The sequence below is a fragment of the Helobdella robusta genome (assembly GCF_000326865.2).
Source record: "Helobdella robusta unplaced genomic scaffold HELROscaffold_21, whole genome shotgun sequence".
NCBI lineage: Eukaryota > Metazoa > Annelida > Clitellata > Rhynchobdellida > Glossiphoniidae > Helobdella > Helobdella robusta.
The window spans coordinates 465,216-486,022 of NW_008704124.1; the positions used below are offsets into that span (position 1 = coordinate 465,216).

The 20,807-nt window shown below is 32.0% G+C and overlaps 2 protein-coding genes across 2 annotated transcripts; one reads left to right on the forward strand and one right to left on the reverse strand.

Annotated features, from left to right (window-relative positions):
• Positions 1-1,985: 1,985 nt before the first annotated feature.
• Positions 1,986-14,235, forward strand: HELRODRAFT_111195 (hypothetical protein). Its single transcript, XM_009018259.1, has 6 exons — positions 1,986-3,085; positions 4,096-4,284; positions 8,890-9,039; positions 9,285-9,350; positions 12,584-12,658; positions 13,048-14,235. The coding sequence occupies exons 1-6, from the start codon at positions 2,056-2,058 to the stop codon at positions 13,353-13,355; spliced, it is 1,818 nt and encodes a 605-aa protein (XP_009016507.1). The 5' UTR covers positions 1,986-2,055; the 3' UTR covers positions 13,356-14,235.
• A 3,891-nt stretch (positions 14,236-18,126) lies between these two features.
• On the reverse strand, positions 18,127-20,211 carry HELRODRAFT_171534 (hypothetical protein; the record flags this gene model as incomplete). Its single annotated transcript, XM_009018260.1, has 2 exons — positions 18,127-19,241; positions 19,929-20,211. 2 exons carry the CDS (start codon positions 20,209-20,211, stop codon positions 18,127-18,129), a joined length of 1,398 nt encoding a protein of 465 aa, XP_009016508.1.
• Positions 20,212-20,807: the final 596 nt, after the last annotated feature.

Here is a 20,807-nt window from a genome sequence, read left to right on the forward strand (position 1 = left end):
TATTTTTGATTATCGCGTTAAATTTTTAGACGATTTTCCAGAAGTTTTGGTTCAAGTGGCTTTTTGTCCGTGGGTTGTTGTAAAGGTTGTTTTTCCGGGATATTTTCCACCCTGAGGTTTAGTCCTTTTATAGAGGAGGTTTTAGATTCCACTAAAATTTCTGATTTCTAGATACGTCATTAGCAGCATCACTGCTGGCAACTAAAAATTCAGCACACACAAGCATCTGAAGAGTGCATTCATTCTGGTTAAAACTCGTTTTCAATTGGGAAAATCTCTTTATTAGATGGTTAACTTATAAATATTGAAACAAAATTAAACAATGAATAAACTGAACAAATTATATTTTGTTAATCTTGTTGAATGGTTTTTTTGGATCATATAATTCTATAAGAAATGTCAATTTATATACTCTTTTTGTGGTTGAAATTGAAAATGAGCCCATTATTGCCCTTTCCATGATCTCGGAAGTGACAAAGTCAAATGATATCTGTTAATTTTTGTTAACTTGCAAATAACTCACAAGTCTGATCGTTAATTTCAGCTGCAGTCAGTGGCAGATCTAGAAAACTTTGACAGGGGGCAAAAATTTGAAAACTTTTAAATTTTCATGGGAGCCCAAGATTTGCACGGCGGGCCAAAGATTTTCACAAGGGCGTCCAAAATTTTTACGGGATCCCAAAATATTCACGGAGGACCAAGATTTGTAATAGCGACCTGACGACCTTTTATTTTGCTCATCACGTTCAATTTTAGGTAGATTTTACACATAAAACGATCCTTGTTTATATATATATAAATATATATATATTTATTCATATTCATATATTTATTCTATTCATATATTAGAAGGGACCATATTTTACACAGTATTATATGAATTCTACCAAATTGCTTGAATATATATTGCTTGAATTCTACAATTCGAAAGAATTCAAGCAATACATATATATATATATATATATATATATATATATAGCATACACATAAACACACATACATAATCACACTCCCGCACATACATAATCACATATATATATATATATATATATATATATATATATTTTCACATACACACACATTCACACACATATATGTACACACACTCACACTTATACGAGCGAGCAATACTTTCTCTTGCTTTTAACTTCACAACTTTTCATTGTCTCGTGAATGATCGTCGCCTAAAGAAGTAATTGTTATTGATGTCACTCGCTCTCTCTATCAATGAATGAATGAATGATTGATTGATTGAATGAATGAACGAATGAATGAACGAATGAATGAATGAATGAATGAATGAATGAATGAATGAATGAATGAATGAATGAATGAATGAATATTTGAATGAATATCTGAATGGATGAACAGACAAATTTGTTGCAATGTCATAACATAAATAACAACACTATTATTAGCTACACTGTAGTTGTTGTTGTTTATTTCACTGTTGCCGTCGATGTTTTATTAGCATTTACATTTTTATTGCAGTTGTGATATTGTTATTAAATAATTAATTTTTATTATCAATGAATGAATGTCTGCAAGTTATAAAACTGACGATACATAGTCTTGTGTATTAAACTTGAATTAACAACAATGGAAACAACATTTGATACTTACACTAAAATTAGTTTTCACGTGGGTTGTTTGTGTTTGCGCAAGTTTATTTTTACAAAAATTTTATTTAAGTTATAGTAAATTTTTAAATTTATTTTCATGAAAATTATTCAAATAGAACTAATATTCAATTTCCGATGTTGACAAAATATATTTATTCACTTGAATGGTTCCTCCAATTAAAATAAATTATTTTAATATTTTACCACACAGGTTTGAGTTTGATGCATTCTCCTTCAGCAGTTCCTGACCTGCATTGTACATAAAATGCCATCGAAATTTCCTCTAAATTACTCATCGTCTTCATCATCAGCGTCATCATCAACTTCGTCATCGTCGTCATCATCGCCATCATCATTTAAATCATCCTTTCTTTTATTAACAACATTGAATCGCTTTGTTATTGTTTTGTTGTTTTTGACGATCGTTCCACAAATGCGTTTACTAAGTCAACCAAGCAACATCTTCAGCCAGGCTGAACATATTGGAATATTTTCCAACCAAGACATGGAGAACATAGACCCATGTTACGACGAAGGCAGGGCCATTAAATGCACAGCTGATTTCGTCAACGTGGCCTTCGAGAGACCCATCGTCGCAACGAGCACGTGCGGTGAAAGCAACCGCATGTCGAGACACTGCCAACCACTGAGCAACAAGCAGGGTCAAGTGACTTCAAAGTCTTGTTTTTTATGTGACAAATCTAGCTCCAGACGGCAGCATCCACCTTCCTACCTGACGGATCTCAACAACTCCAACAATCTGACTTGCTGGGTTTCTGAAAACAACGTTCAGTACCCGAAAAATGTTTCTTTAACATTACACATTGGAAAAAAATTTGAAATCACATACGTCAGTTTACAATTCTGTTCTATGAGGCCTGAATCTATGGCCGTATACAAAAGTGTCGACAATGGCAAAACATGGATCCCTTTTCAATTCTACTCTACTCATTGTCAGCAAATGTACAACAAACAACCAAAAGCAATTATAAGCAAAGCGAACGAACAAGAAGCTCTTTGCACCGATCCGTTTGTTGGGACTTCAGATTCCAATTCGGCTGGGTCAGGTTCGAGACTTGCTTTTGTTGCCCTTGAAGGAAGACCTTCTGCTCACTACTTTGACAATAGTCCAGTATTGCAAGATTGGGTTACTGCTACGGATATCAGAGTCACTTTTAATCGTCTGGCTATTGCGCAAGACGAAGCCTTCAAAGAGAGCCACTATTATTCCCTCTCTGATTTTGCGGTGGGAGGTAGATGCAAATGCAACGGGCATGCCAGCAGGTGTTTCGTGCAAGGAGAATCTCTACTGCTGCATAGTGGATTGGATAAGGAGGCATCCAGTAAGCTGGTCTGCGAGTGCAGGCACAACACAGCCGGAAACGACTGCGAGAAATGTAAACCATTTTATTCTGACCGACCGTGGGCTAGAGCGACCGATAGGGGTGCTCACGAATGCATCGGTTAGTTGCTTTCCATTGCTCGTTTTGCTTTTATTTCATATATACCCGTTTCACAATTTTGCTTCTTATATAGATACTTTTTTTGCTTCTTTTTAGATACAATTTCTACGTATGGCATTTTGCCAAAAATTTCTTTCATTCGTGTAGCAAAATTTAAATTAATAACTAAAGGTCAACGTGACAGTTGAAAATTGTGAATGTGATCATTATAACGAGGAAGGTGCAATGAAGCGTGCATTGGCTGCACCCGCATGTCCACACGCGCACCATCTGCTCACACTTCCACATCCGCGTACACTTTTCACCTACAATAACAATTTATTCTCAAACAACAAGAATAGAAAAATAGCAATATAATAAGACAACATTTGTAACGATGTTGTTATGAAATGTGAAGTTTAAACAACAATCAAACATGATGTTATATTTTTTTCAGAACATTCCATCTTTGTAGTTGTGTAAAACCTTCTGTTGTTATTGTTATTGTTGTTTTCTGTGTCAGGTTTCTTTGTGTAATGTGTGATACGAGATTTCGTTAGGCAAAACAACAACAACTTCTAGCATTTGTTTAATTCTATTTTAATAACAACATCAAAAGCAATTTATGGTTTGTTGTGGAGATTACACCTCTCACTAATCCCAGATATCACCTGTATGTGAGCGGAATTGGAACTGCTCAACGAAACGATTCACTTAATAATTTTCCACATCGTGCAACGTGTTACGCAACTTTCACGTAACATCCATTGCCTAGGCTAGATAATGCAGAGAGTTGATTATCTATCATATTGCATACAAAACTTTTGTTAGAATAATTTGTAATTTGAAAATTAATTAAACATCACAGCATTGGAAATGGTTTAAAGTTAGATGAAAGGTTTGGTTAAAAATGTGCTTACATTTTTACATTCACTCATCGATCCATTTGTTTTTCATTTGATCCTAGATATTTTGAGGTTAAAAAAGTTTCATTCATATCATTTCTTAACATTAAACTAACAAACGAACAGCCTGCAACTGCAACCAGCACAGTCGCCACTGTCGATTCAACAAGAAGTTGTACCTGCTCTCGGGCCGGAAGAGTGGAGGGACGTGTGTCAGATGCCGTCACAACACGGCAGGCAGGCACTGCCACTACTGCGCTGAAGGCTACTTCAGGGACCTCAACAAACCAATTACCCACCCCACTGCATGCCTAGGTTAGTTTTTTTCCCTCTATTTTTTTTATTTTTTGTCTTTCGTTAATGTTTTTGTTTATACCGTTTCGTTATTTTGTAATTTATAGTTATTTCGAAAATTATTTATTTTTATAGCATCAAACATCTGTTCTACAGTTGTTATCGAATACAAAATTGTTCTGAAATGTCAAAATCAATCTGTGAGCGAACCACGCAAGCACACAAGTTTTCGTAAAAGCAGAACACAAAAATTCTCTCAGGAAAGAATAATTTGTGCAAATAATAATCTGTTTGTCGGTTGCTTGCTTCATTGAGAAATTGTTCACTTACATGAAAGTTTGAGCTTTTAAATCAACACACAAGCCTACAAACGAGCATTATAGGATACATTGTAAATAAATTTCCTTTCATGTTTGCGTTTATGCTAGCATTCGTGTTTGTGTTCACATTTTTCTTCTTTTTTTGTATTTGTTATGTCCCTTCCCGCGTTAGCAAACTCAAATAGGTCATCAATTTTTTATTGCTACCTCCCTTTGATTGACACAGCGCTTCTTTTTATTTGTTTGAATACTCAACTTAATTTTTTTCTCAGGAACGGCAAATTGTATAACTTCAGTTTTATGTGACCATCGCCAGAAGAGCGAAGTAAAATAATAATGTAGAAAAATGTGCACGTTAAACGAACGCACATCTATTAAAAAGCGATAAAAATAGTTGACTAAACTGCACATGCACACATTCGCAAACATACACACATACGCATACATATACACATATGCATACATACACATGCATGCATACTGAACACCGCGATGACAAGACAAGACATTTGTAGGTAGAGAAGCATGAGTTGGAAATAAAAAAAAAGGAACAATGGAGTCATCTTAGCATGTAAATGAGGGATTGATGAATGAGTAACTATATTATTAATGAGTGAATGAAAGAACAAACAAATGCAAAGGTGAATGAACGAAACAACGGACAAACGAATGAGTAGAGATCAGTTTTGAATGGAGTGAATTTTTTAGAAAAGTTCTGCATTCTTATTCTTCCAAGAGTTTTACAAAATACGTGCATGCATAATTCATGTATGTATATATATATATATATATATATATATATATATATATATATATGTATATATATTGTGTGTATGTGTGTTTGTGTGTGTGTTTGTATGTGTGAGTATATGTGTTCAAGTGTTTATTTTTATGTACGCCTTTCAATTTTTCAGTGCCTGCCTCTGCATACGTGTTTTTTTTACATCATGATGAAGACTATTATCATCATTATTAAAGTGGCATCATCATCAAAATCATCAACCCGCTAACCGCAATTACACTTGTCATCATCATCATCATTATCGTCATTCTCGTCGTCGTTATCATCATCATCATTGTCATAGTTATTATCATCATTATCATCATCTTAGCCATCATCGTCATCATGACGACTGCCCCGTCTATAATATTAATAATTATCAGCACTGCATGTGTTAACCGCATATGTACATATGAGATTTCAATAATTCACCAGTGGAGTTTTCTGAGAAGAATCAGTCGAAGAAGAAGAATTTTTCGGCGGGGGGGGTTCCTCTCAGCAAATCGTCTGCGAACAGCTGCTTCTAATGCTGCTCCGTTCACTGAACGTTTTAAATAAATTTATTACATTTAATTGTGTCACATCAGTAACATTATTCGACAACTACTTACATTTAATTTATTTAAATTCAAGGTTTTTTATTATTTGAAATTTAAAATACGTTTTTCAGACAAAATTTTTCAATAACTTGCTGATCAATTCATTCTTTTGTTTAGTTGTTTATTTATTCATCCATTCATTTGTCTGTTTATTCAGTTATTCATTCATTCATCCATTTGTTCATTCATCCATCCATTCATTTATTTACTTTCTCTTGTTCACACGTTTATTCATTAATCCATTATTAGTATATTTAGAAATGAGTTAATTTGCATAGTTGCTAACTTGTTGTTTCAAACTTGTTCAGCAAATAACTGAGGCATTCAATAGTTTGAGAAAATCAAACATTCAAATGTTCAACTTTCCCATGGGAGTTATTTGCCAGGAAGATTTTTCAACAGTTGATCACGCAGTGTGCAATTCAAACAACTGGCTCAACGCATATGAACGACACACAGATAGACACACAAACACAAAGGCACACAAACAGACGCACATATACAACAACATACAAACGCCTGCAATACACGTCAAACAGACAAATACAATCACACGCACAAGGACGTAATTGCAAAAAATAAATTACATTAAGCATCATGCAACTCATAAAAGAACAAAGACCAGCATTACCACAAAACACCATGCACAATATCTCAAGTGTTAGAAAACTTACACGAAACACATTCTCTCGACGACAAATATTTAATTCACATTTAAAAAGCAACAAAACACATTTGATTTTGTAATTATCAGAAGTTACACACATACAGCAGCACAGCACCACAAATAACAGCAACTTAACATCCCACAACAAATGCGAGCGACTTTTTATTTGACACTGCAGAGCAATTTTGTCTGATAGGAGAGCATTAGAGTTATTACTCACTGCTGCTCAGTTGCATTTTATATACTTCTTACACAAATTTGTCAGACAGAAATTAGTCTAGCTTCAATTTTTTTTTGCTAATTTATCAATACTTCATTCACATTTTGACAAATGTGCAAAATGTGTAACATAATTTATAAATGAATGAATAAACACATACATTTGTGTTCATATGTAGAAATTTTACATACTTCTACCATCTATGCATGTATGTATGTATGTGTGTATGTATGTATGTATATATGTATGTATATATGTATGTATGTATGTATGTATGTATGTATGTATGTATGTATGTATGTATGTATGTATGTATGTATGTATATATGTATGTATATATGTATGTATGTATGTATGTATGTATGTATGTATGTATGTATGTATGTATATATGTATGTATGTATGTATATATGTATGTATATATGTATGTATGTATGTATGTATGTATGTATGTATGTATGTATGTATGTATGTATGTATGTATGTATGTATGTATGTATGTATGTATGTATGTATATATGTATGTATATATGTATGTATCACTCATCATGTTTTGGTTTTAACATGTATGTATGTATATATGTATGTATATATGTATGTATCACTCATCATGTTTTGGTTTTAACATGTATGTATGTATGTATGCATGTATGTATGCATGTATGAGAGAGAGAGAAAAAGAGAGAGAGAGAGAGAGAGAAAGAAAGAAAGGAGAGACTCAATTTAGAATGAGTTTGTGAACGCAAAATGACGGAGTAATTCGCTTTTATATTCTTTTCATTTGACAAGTGCTTCACTGGCGCGTTGTTCATTTGATTAATTGTTGTTGTTCAGCGTTCATTGTTGTTGTTGATGATGTATGCATGTACGCAGTTGTGTTCAGCTTGGATTTACTTACAGAAATACTGAGAGGAGAAGTAGTACAAATTTCATGTGGCATTTTTGTTATATTTTTAATAATGTTATTGCAACCATTTTTTTAGAAAACATTGTAAATAATTTTAAAATTCAGTTTATTTTTATATTTGAGTGATTGGTTTTGAATGAATGAATAAATGAAAGAATGGATGGATGGATGGATGGATGGATAAATGGATGGATGGATGGATAAATGAATGGATGAATGAAGGAGCGAGTGAAGGAACGAGTGAAGGAACGAATGAATAAAAAATAAATGAGTAAGTAAAGTAATGATTGATTGAAATAAACATAATATATAGGAAAGTTTAATTTTTGTCACATTTTTAATTTTTTGAGCAATTAGATTTTTGTAGTTATTATGATTTAACGGAACATTTTTGTGGAACATTCGCCATTTTCTATTTCTTTCGCCGTAGTTGATATTATTAACATAAATTATGATTTTTTTATGTTTTTCTTCTCGTTTTTTAACGTTTGAGTAATTGGTTGTTTGATCTTTTTACGAGTTGATGTGTGTTTTCTTGTATTCAGGTGCTCATAAAACATGATCACAATGCAGCGAAACACACACGCACACACAAACAAACACACACAAACACATGCATGAAGTAGAGAACGAGCGTGTTATACGAAAACGAGTTGTTTCATGTTTTTGGCGAATTTATGGCTCTGGGTGTCGGTGACATCAATGGGATGGGAAGAAAAAGATGATGGTGAAATGGTGATTGTAAAATTGTGGTGGTGAAATGGTGATGTTGAAATGGTGATGTTGAAATGGTGATGGTGAAATAGGCGATTATGAAATCGGTGATGATTACGGGATTGATGATGCTGGCAATCATGATTGGTGGTCTGGGATGTTGTAGTACTCATCTGACTTTCCCCCTCCCCTTTCTATCCTATGGACAACCCGCTGCATACACAAACAATATTTTTAAACTTGGATGGAAATACAAATTTACAGTCAAAAGAGTTGAATTAACAGTTCAAAGTTCAATCTTGATGAAAAATTTGATCACTACTTTCGTTACTTCAACTTTATTTTTCATCTTATATGCAAAAACAATAATTAGTCGACTAATTTTAATTAATTAATTAATTAATTATCTTGAAACCAGCGTGCGAGTGCCACTCTATAGGAGCTTTGGGTCAATCCTGCAACCAGACAACAGGTCAGTGCCAGTGCAAGAAGGGCGTCATTGGATTGAAGTGCGATCGATGTGGAAAGGGATTCCAGCAGAGCAAGTCTCCTATTGCTCCGTGCATAAGTATGTGATCTTAATTCGTGTTGTGGTTGTGTCGTATTTTGTTGTGGTGTGTTGTTTTATGCCGCGTTTTGTTGTGTTGTATGCATTCACACCCGCATGTGTGTTTAAATGTGTGCGTGTGTGGTGTGTGTGTGCTTCTAAGAATCATTGTGTGCGACGTGTAATTGCTATACAATCATATTTTGGATATATCATCCAGAAATAAATTGAACGATTGAATGATCATTCATTTTAATACTTCTCAGAAATAGCAAGATTTCAAGATTCGAGAAGATCGACGAGAAGACGTGATGGTGACAATGACGACGCAGGTTCACGGAATGAGATGTTTTATTGAGGAAATTCTTTGTATCACTAGCTCCGTTTGTGTATTGTTTTTTTTTTTTTGATCGCTCTCTTACTCTTTATTTTAGTGTTCTCTCTATTGATCGTTTTTTTATTATTTCCTTTTTCGTTTTTACTCTCTTTTTATTCTTCTCCCACTTTCGTTCAATTCATCTGTCCATTTATTTATCTATCTGTCTGTCTGTCTGTCTGTAAATATACTCCTTTTTCCTAAGTTCAAAACTTCACAACTATCGTCATCTTTCTATTTTTACATTTCTCTTCAATTTGTATCGTGCAGTTTGCGTGAAAATTATTTGTTTTGTCACATTATACCAATATTTCTTTTTTGATTCATTCTGTGTTTGAGGTGCTCGAATAAATGAGGTAGAAAATGTTTCAGTTGAATGTCTATGACACCGTGTTGCGGCACGAACGTTTCAATGAAATGATGGTGGTGATGAAGATGGTGATAATGGAAATCAAAAAATAATGAAGCTGCTGATGCTGATGATTTTAACAAAGTTTAGGACATGGAAACGATAATTAAAAAACAATGCAGTCAATATTTACACAACACTAACGGTTAAAAGAATTGATCAATTGAGATAATTATTATCGTGTAACAAAGCGTCAAAAGTGATAATTCTGCCAGATCAAACTAATTTGCCAATTTGTTAACAAACATTCTTCGGCACACTTCACTTAGATATTGTTGGTACAACATGGTCTTGTGTTTGTGCATATACAGATGCCAACGTAACATTTATATGATATACAGTACGTATGTCTGTGTGTATAAAAATATAACACGTGTTGTTATAGTAACCAGCTGACTGAAATCAATCATAAAAACTCATTCTTGGCAAACAACAATCAAACGAAGTGTTGTTATTGTTTCTGTTGATGTTTTGGTTGTTGCAACTGATGTTGTTGTGGTTGTTGTAACTGTTGTTGTTGTTTGTAATGTTGTTAGTGTTGTTGCATCAGTTACGTTCTTATAGACGCTGTTGCAATTTCTACCAAAAACAAAATTTGTTTTGGTTGTTTGTGTTTAAACTGGTAAACGTTATTGCAATGTTTGCTGATGACGTTATCAACATCTTGTTCTTTCGTGTTTAAGCATATTTTATGTTTATGTATGTGTTAATGTTGTTGTGTTGATGTTTGTGACGTTGTATGATGCTAATTATAATCGCTTAGATAAAGCATTCATATTGCAATAGAGCATTAATATTGTCCATTTTTTGCAATGAAGACCTTGCAACAACTTACATTACGGTGTTGGCTGATTATCGTTCATTGGCGTTGCTTAGTTTATAAAATATTTACATTCAAACAACGATTATTTTTGGAGTTTTTTTAAAGATAGATATCTTGTTTTTGCGCATACCATAATATTTTCAGATTTTAAGAAGGGTAAATAGGCTTTACTACAGGCTTTACTACTTTATCATAACCGTTGTGCGTCGTCAAAAGATTTGAAAATTTTCAATAAGATCATCAAGTTTTCAAAACATTTACAAGAAACCAAAAGCTCAATAAATTTTAATAACATTATTGTTTTAAAAATGCTTTAATTTTATAACACGAAATAAAAACTAGACGGCTTCTTCAGGTCTGCTAAAGTTCTTTTCCCATTATATTAAAAAGTGCTGCCTCTTCTAGACGATCCTACTCTTCTCCCTCTTGTTACATCTTTAGTCTTATGTAACTCGCTCTACTATGGTCTTTCTGACTCTACACTCCACCCTTTAAGTAAAATTTTTTAATTTGCAAATTTATGTATAAGTCTCAATCTAAATTATTTCCTAAGTACTTATCAGATATATTTATTGAACCTAAATACCACTAAATACTTGTCAGGTATATTTATTGATTGAACATAAATACTCCGGTTTACGATCGTCTTCTTGTTCTCATTTCTTCTTAACTCGTGTTAAACACTCTTTTGCTAAATCAGCATTTGCTTATTCTAGCCCTTTTCTCTGGAACTCTCTACCTACCTTTTTCTCTGACTACTTACTTACATCACTTACAAAATTCATAGGATCTCAAGACCCATCTGTTTGCAAAATTTAATAAAGAGCGCTGTTGAACATTGCGGAAATAGCGCTTTAAAAATTGATTATTTGATTTATTGATTGATTCGTAGGTCCAAACAACGATAGCGATAATAAAATTACATCCCTTATAATGTAACGGTTTGTTTATCTTTGTCAATTATCCAACATTGCATAGGTTATGTATAGGAGAGATTTAATGAAAGTAGAATGAATAAATGATAAAACTATTTTTTCACGAAGTTTTCAAATTTTATCCCATTTAAGCAAAGTCTGTTCAGATTTTTTTTCTGCATTTTTTCGAAATAAGTGTCATGTTTTGTTAATAAAAAAAACTAAAAAGAATGGTCGAGGATGAATTCTGTTCATTCGTCGCCAATGCTAGTGTGAATCAATCAGAAGTTATGATTCGAAATGCATTCACACAGTCTGAAGAATGTAAATAAAAAAGAATTGTGTGTGTATATATATATATATAATATATATGTATGAATTATGTGTACCCTTCCAACACATATGTTTATATATATATATATGTGTGTGTGTATGTGTGTGTGCCCGTGCAACAGATTTGCACACACGCAATTTCACTTTCCTTACATATTCTTAATCAAACATCAAACGAAATTCATTCTTCTTGATGATGATAATGATAGATACGATAAAAGTAATGATGATGAGAGTGGTGATGATAACGATGGTGATGATATGTTCAAACGTCTGTTTGCCATGTGTTCCGCGTTTTAAATATTTATTGTTGTTAGGTCGGTTGGACGGAAACTCATCTATTTATGTAACATAAGTAATTGTTATAGGCATTTTATTGCTAAGTTGGTAGAAGCAGGAACAAACAATATTAGTAACAACCTATTTAACAACAATTATATACACCATTTAATAACTTAACAATAACCATTTCATATAATAATAACAATAACTATAATAATAAGCGTTAACAACCTCATTGGCAATAATTATTTCACGTTTTAAGCATCCCCAATATAAAAGTGATTATATTTTATTCACCATTGAATATTATTATATATGCCTTACAATTTTTTGCATGGTGTCTTCCTCGAGTAGGTGTTAACGATGAGGTGAACACTAAGTCAATCCAACGTAAGATAACATTTATTGAATGCATGCACTCTCACCAGATATGAACCGCTGTGGAAACTGCAACAAACGATTGAAAAAGTTCACCACGAAACAGTTTTGCAAAAAAGATTTCGGTAAGTACATACCAACTTTATTGAATTTTATTCCAATTTTTATTATTATCATTAGCAAATCAAATTATAGCCTGTGTTCTTTCCTCTTTTTAAATTTTTCAAATCACAATTAATAATTATTTCACCTCATCGTAATAAAGTAGATTGAGAAAGGAAACTGACGAATGATGACTCGAACTCTCAAACAACACGGCTTACACACATGGCGCATCTATATAACATTGTTTGAGATAATACGGAGAGATTAAATTAGTGTAAAATAAATCAGGCATGTGTTGCTTAAGATATCGCACCTAACCCTTAAATTCATTGACTTCTTTGGTAATAGTTTATCAGGTGGTCGACTGTTCATAACGTTCAATTTATCGAAAATATAAATTTGATTTTAGCTATCCATACTCGTGTGACGTCAAGGGAAATAATCGGAGATTGGGCGAAGTTCACCGTTCAAATATACAACGTATTCAAAGTGTCACGTGACCGTCTGAGGCGAGGACCAGAGACGGTGTGGGTCTCCGTGAAGGATTTGAACTGCAAATGTCCCAAGTTGAGGGTGTCTCGAAACTATCTGGTCGTCGCGAGGGACTCGAGCAGTTCCAGGGGCGGCATCATTCTAGACAAAAGCAGTCTCGTCGTCGGCTGGAGCGAACGTCTATCCGAGCGAGTTAGGAGGGTGACAATGAGCCACAAGTGCTAACTATTTCAACCGAGCACTGCCTTATTGTTCGTGGTATTTAATTATCAATAAATAATATAAATCAAATACACTTTGCGAAGAAACACTCGTTCTATATTTTTGTCGTCATTTTACCTTACCGTTACATCCAATTATAATTTTCACATTTTCAATTTTGAACAAAATTATTTACTCTTTTTTAACTTGAACATACTGGTAAATTTTTCGTTTTTCAAATTGTTAAGAATATCGAAGTTTGTCGTAGATTGCACTTTTTTGTAATTAATTTATTACTTAACTGTGTGAATGTTATTAATATCAGCATCTCTTTTTTATGTTGGAAACTTTTTTATAGCAAGAATTTTTACGATTTTACATGTCGTTTGAATTTTCCAATATACTAATGTATATATATATATATATATATATATATATATATATATATATATATATATATACTTGATTAATGTGAATATTGTTTCAATAAAAGATAAAATTGATAGAAATTGAACTATAATTTAAAATGCTGGTTATATCAATGCTTGATTGAAATTTTGATGTAAAGCAACAGATGTTAAAAAAATGTTTCAGCTGCCGATGGTTGGGTTGATATCTTCTTGGTGTGACCTCAATTAACGACAAACAGTCCAGTCAACCACAACAAATTAATCACTGCGATTGATATGAATGGTATTTATCAACCTTTGATACATAATGCACGCTCCCGCGTACGTATAAAATAACGCTCACTGCTTACGCTTAGTATTAATATTACGGAGATCTCGGCATTTGAATCCGGTTACTGCACCGCAACACCAGGCACTTCGGTCATCAAGCAATCACGATAACTTTTTATTTTTCAATTTTATAACTTTTATGCAAAAATTTGATTCAGAATCTCTCCATGTTGTCGATGCTAAATCGATTATGGTGAATTCTAATAAGCAGACGAAACGAAAAACGTTCACAAAAAAACATGAAATTAGCAACCGTGTTAAAAAAAACTAATTCTGTACAAAATAGATTTCTCTAAAAATTTGAAAATAAGTGAATAATTTTTGGTCAATGTTTCTGAAAATTACGTTCTAATGTTTTCGTCTTGCTCCAGAAGAGGCAATGCGCCAAATTTATCGCATATTTTTCACACTAGTTACTTGAATATTTCATATCACCAGCTTTGGAAAATAGTTTGTTCAATTACTGATAACCACATGAAGGCATGGTACTTCAAGATTCAATGTAATTGTTTATATTGTAGTATAAATATTGTTTTCAATCGACAATATTTTTAAGTGCAGTTGTCGCCTGAACCATATCCAATATCTCTCGCCATCGCTTATCATTTTTATCGCTTTTAACGGCCTCAGATAAGGTATGTAAATTTAAAATGATTACAACAAAAATCATGCAAAATGGAAATTTTCAACGCTATCTGCAGTTCTCCTGCATTCACTTAACTCAAGCGCTTTAACGAGGTCAGACTTTTGGCTGTTGGGTCTTCTGGACCACTCATTCAGCAGAATTGTTATTTGTTCTTTAACATTGTTGGGATTGTTTGCAACAACTTCATCAATCTCCGAATCACTGAAGTGCAGATTTCTCATTAATGTTTTCCATTTTCTCAATGGCAATGAATCGATGATAATGCGAAATTCATTGGAATAATCTAAAAAAAAATATTTTTTTAAAATAATTTATCAAAAATAAAGTTTAAATAAATGCAGAAAATATCAAATCAATGGGACAAAAAAATTTAAATAATAAAATTGTTGAGCCAACAAAATGGTTTATCCTATTGCAATCAATTTTAAGAATTATTAGAACATCTTATATATAAGCCACTAAACTAAGGTTGCCTTTGTGCGGGAGACCGACGTATTTATCTAACTGTTTTTAGATAAATTTCAAATTTTGATCTTGTAAAAGTTTGCATTTCATTTCATACTTTAAGAGAAACTATTTTTAGATTTTGAAATTCGATTTTGTACTTTTGTTTGATGTTTTTGATGTTAACACACAATAATGTTGTTACGTTTCGATGATTTGAAATTTATAAGAAATTGACCCAGGAAATCCTTTTTTAACCAAATTAATTTGTTCAAGGAAAAAATTGTCAAAATATGAAAACATCTTCATCTATTGGTCGTGAATATAAATCTTATTTGGTTTTTCCGTGAATATGCAACCAGGTTATGTTTCGATATGAGATGCATAGACTGCATGGATCGTGTTGTAATCGCGGTGGAGTTGCTTCAATAATCATAGTCGCTAGTACAAATCAAAATCAAATAAGCAACAAATCAACTGTCTTGCTAATTCATCAGAATGGTTTACATTGTGAGGCTGAAATGATATTTTGAAATCCAAGAGAATATTTGCAACTGATGAACAATCCTATTCCGGCCAAATTTTTATGTGTATGTAAATCCGGTCAAATCCGTATCCAACCGGTTTTACAAATTTTTATGTGTATGTAAATCCAGTCAAATCCGTATCCAACCGGTTTTACAAAGTTTTACAGATTTTTTTTTTTTCTTATTTTTCTGGTCATATTTAATAATTATTAATCATATTTGCAAATTTTAAATTATAAACTAATACCATTATATATAGATTAGATATTCTGTAACTTAAAAGGTTCCTCTTGACATTCAACAGATTTCATCTGTTGTGATGGTTGGGTTGGTTCATCTGGTTCGGACTAATTTACAAAATAATAAATTTTCGATTCAGTTTTTATTAGATGAAAATGCATTTTTTTAACACTCCCTGCATTCTTCTTTTAGCTAGTTGTTTTATATCTAAAGTGTACCATTGATTAAAATGGCTTTAAAGCAACAAACCTTTTCCTGTAGGGAAACAAACTATACAAACAGAAGCGTTGCTGGATAGTCATGAACTGCCTACTGTTTTTTTTCAATAGCTTGTTTTCCATTATAAAATTTTGAGTTTTGTGTTATTGGGCTATCAACTTCAGGTGATTAGTGAATCAACTATTCAGCTATTCTTCCTTCGACCAAATTCTGTAAATCTCTAATATATATGTACAGTACAAGAACCATATATAATGTTAACATCCGAATATACATACATGTATGCACAACGTACATGTATTAAAAGTATATTTTCAATACAACCTGAATATTTACTTGGGCTCGTACACGGACTCGACGAATTTGACAAATTGGACTCGAAGAATTGGGAAAATAATAGTGTTGTTATAAAAACCTGATATCGGCGGCACGATGATTCTGATATGAATTTTTTTATTATGCTATGATTTCTTTGTTAGAAGTCAAAAGTCAGGAAAATGGGTATGCAAGCTAGCGTTTTTCTATTAATATTACTAGGTGTTAATAATGATCGTTATGATTCGTAATAATGAAACAATCATTTATTGCTTTTTGGGGTTCACAAATAATGTGGCCTTTGGTTGTAAATAGCCTATTATTTTGCTATTGTCAAAGGTCATTCTCTCATATATTATTCAGAAGTATCAACAACACTGGTGAAACTACGCATCAAACACATTGCAAATAAAATAGGCGGAAATGTCTTTTACAATCGAATCCAGTCACTGCAAAGCAGGACAGGGCACTTGTAACCATGACGATATCTGGTTTTTGATGGCCATTTATATTTTATGTCAAATTACCGTAATATAGTTTTTTGGCTAAATACTTTGAATTCAAGCCAGTTTTAGGTCTTTTCGTTACACATTATTTAAGATTTGCAATTATTAATGCCTTTTCGCATAATAATTTTTTAAAATTTTTCTTGGGAAAATTGGACAATACTTGAACAAGTTTAATTTTAATATTTTTTAAATAAACATGATTTTGTCAAATTTTTTTCACAGGTATCACTACACGGTGTACAAAAACACAAGTGAAATGTCGAATTTGAGCCAAGGAATTTTACACTGAAATAAACCTAATATATTCTTCCCATTAATTTTACTGGAAGCGAGAGCAGCATTGGTGTCACACATTCAATCATTTTTCACAAACTAGGAGCTTCCTAATAAGATATGGACAATAATAATTGTAGGTGATTATATAATTGCGCAAACGCTTCCCAGTCAGCGTTACAATTCAGTTCTATGGTTTGTAGTCCTGAATATTTGACCAGTCCATATTAAGACATTCATTCAATTTGTTTAAACGTCCATTTGTGATAAAATGATTTTTTCATCTATATAGTTTTTTAATCTTCGAATAAATAATCAGCAAGTAATATGGAAAATCACACAGTTGGGCTCCACAAAATTCAGCATTTGAGGAAGAGTGAAGAATGTTTTTAATGATCTTTTGATTTGGCTAAACTCACTCGAGAATTCAAATTATTGCATCTAAAAAATATGATGCTTGGAAATTTATGTTAAAATCCAAAATTAAATAATATAACCACGATATTGTTTGCTATATACACACAAACCGAACATCAGACATCCCTATCCGGTTTTTACCAACAAAATCAGACCCGCCAATAAATATAATTACTATTCTTTCACCAAGTTCATTAATTCTCAATTGATAAATGAAGAAGTAAATATAATATCATCATCAAATAATTCTTTTTAATTCAAAATATGATCCGATATCCGATGATGTAGTAAATTGAAATACAAGTTATCACTGAAAATAACTCAATGATATAAGTTATTTAATTTATATACGTCTTCATACTATTTGTCTTAAATATATCTTCAATGTGCTTCGTACAAATAATAGCTTTCAATGAATAACATTGTTTATTTGTTGAAATTTCAATCATTTGAAAAGTTATTGTTTCAATAGCATTTTTCGAAGATCGTTCGATGTTTGAGCATAAAATTGGGACCCTTCATTTTTCGAACATCAAAACATTTAAAGTACCCTCGGAACATTGCTAAATTATTGTCAACCTTGTTTGCGGTGTCATTCTTAACCACGGTTTGTTTAATCATTGGAAAATTAAACGGAGAGCAGTAATTTTTACCCGCTTTAAAGAAGTTGTTTCTGTGGCATTTTTTCAATTCACCTATAAAAAACGCTGGTTTCCCGAGAGGCTTTTCTGTATATCGTTTGTAAGTTTCATTTGCTTTATTATCAATTACCTTTTTTATAGGTTTTGAAACAATAAATTTAGATTTTAATTCATTAATGCTATTAAATAATTCAGCCGAATTATCTGATCGAATTTTATATTTTTTATTTTGCACGAAAGCGTCAACTGCCGAACTCTTCTGTGAATTAGACCAGATGTTTTCTGATTTACCAATGTAGCTGCCTGTATCGATAATTGATTCATCATCTGGAAGTGAAAAATTTGAGTTACCATTTTTTTCGTAAGTAATTTGCAGGATCTTTTTCCCAGGAGACATCAAATTTGAAAAGTCGTTCATATATCTATCTTGCAAAATTTTGTTTTGATTGAGCAGTTTATTAATTATTTCATCTTTATCCAAGCAGTTTCGTTTAAGTTCCTCTAAAGTTCTAACTATGTGCAACATGTTTGTAGTTTCTTTTAAGTAATCCGGATTTATTTCTAAAAAATTTTCTATATTAGTATTGGGAATTTTTGCCAAATTGCTGCTGACAAATATAGGCCAATTATTCATGAACTTTTGTGACCTTGGTTCTTTCAAAATTGATATGCAAATCAATATTTTTTCTTTTCTCGATCCATGCAATTCAAATTTTTCACATTTTTTTATTCTGCTGAAATCCATATCATACTTTAAATTATTCAAAGCTTCATCAATATCTTCGTTTGTGTAAAATTCTGATATGTAGTTGATGAAATTTTCATTTTCCAATAAGTGAAAGTTATTTGCCATGTAGTACAAGACATCATTAATAACAACTGCCCTCGTTGCCATTGAGTGAAGTTTATTACTACAATGAGCTGGCACATATGACGTTACTGAATATGAAAATATTAAAAATAAAACATAAATTTTAAAAAGATAACTTGAATCTCTATTAAAATTTAATAATATCACTACTTCTCTTTGTTTTGTCCTATTACCGTCAGTAATGATTTTGACAAATAATTAGCAGAATAAACTTAATTGTTGTACCTTTCTGAATTCGTCCTTTTCATAAGTAGTGCACAAGCAAAAACAGAAGGTTGAAGAAACTGATGACATTATTCAAAATTTCAATGTGTGCTAATGGCGTTATATGGTAGAGAAGATGCATCGGAAGTTTCCACAGGTGTAAGTGAATAACAGATGAAGTCAACGAATGGAAAAAAATAAATATGGAGAACATGCAACAATCACGGACTAACGAAAATATGCATATTGGTTCTATTTTTTGTTTTGTCATACTTGATTTTACAAATGTCATCTATCATCCACATAGTATTTTAAAAGTGATACATCATTTAAATGTACAGGCTTCATGAAATGCTTTGTAGTATGTGACATGATGCCATATTTTTATCTTAGTAATATAGGGAAATTCTAATAAATATTTGATCCATAACCAATCAACTACAAAAATTATTAACCAAGATAATTATTTGAGAAAATAATATAACAACAATGTTTAATCAAAGCCAATAGGCAAAAACAAAGTCACAAAGAATATAAAGCAAATAATTTACCTCTAGTTATAGGAACATTGTTTGGCTGCTTGTGATTTTTCAGCATTTCTTTTAAATCCTGCCGATTAATGCAATCTAAAATTTTTTCTAGCATGGAAACATTTGATTCACTGAGAAGAGCCCGTTCTTCCATTAATGTCCACAACTCAAGACATTTTTTTACTCGTTCTCTATCTCGTTTACCTACGCCATAGTCAGATAAACAAAATTTCATTTCATCTAATTCTTTATCACTGATTTTCTGTGATAACTTTATCAACAGTTCCCGGAAACTAACAGCCATCTAAGTTCAAATATTTGTATACTATTACAGTTGTATTTCCAGAGAGAAAATATTAATAAATGATTATTTTATAAAGTTTAGAAAAAAATTATTCATCTTACACTTACTTGTAAGATGAACAATTTATTGAAAATATATAATATAATCGTGCAGGAAAAAAGAATCCTGAATAATTTTTATGCCTCTCACTGAGACTAGGCAGAGAATTTTAAGTGAAAAATTGTCGAAACACACAACTTTCATTACTCATTTTATTTTACTAACATAGCTACCTGTAGGTGTAGTAGTGTAGTGTAGTTTAGTTGTCAATCTGTTCACGAGTTTGTGTGAGTTATTTATTTTTATTTTATAATTTGGTCATTAATTATTCAGATTCATCGAGACAAATGAAATGAATCAATACAAATAACTAATTATCTCGAAATAAAAAATTAAAGCCTTCAATGAATAAATACTTCGACCGACCGACCCTTTCTATTCTCCTCTCCAGTCAAACATAGGAAGATGGTAAAAATCTGGAAAGCCCCAAATTTTTTTTCCTGATGTCTTTTTTTAAATGAAAAAGCTATATATAAGAAAACACATAAAAACATGAT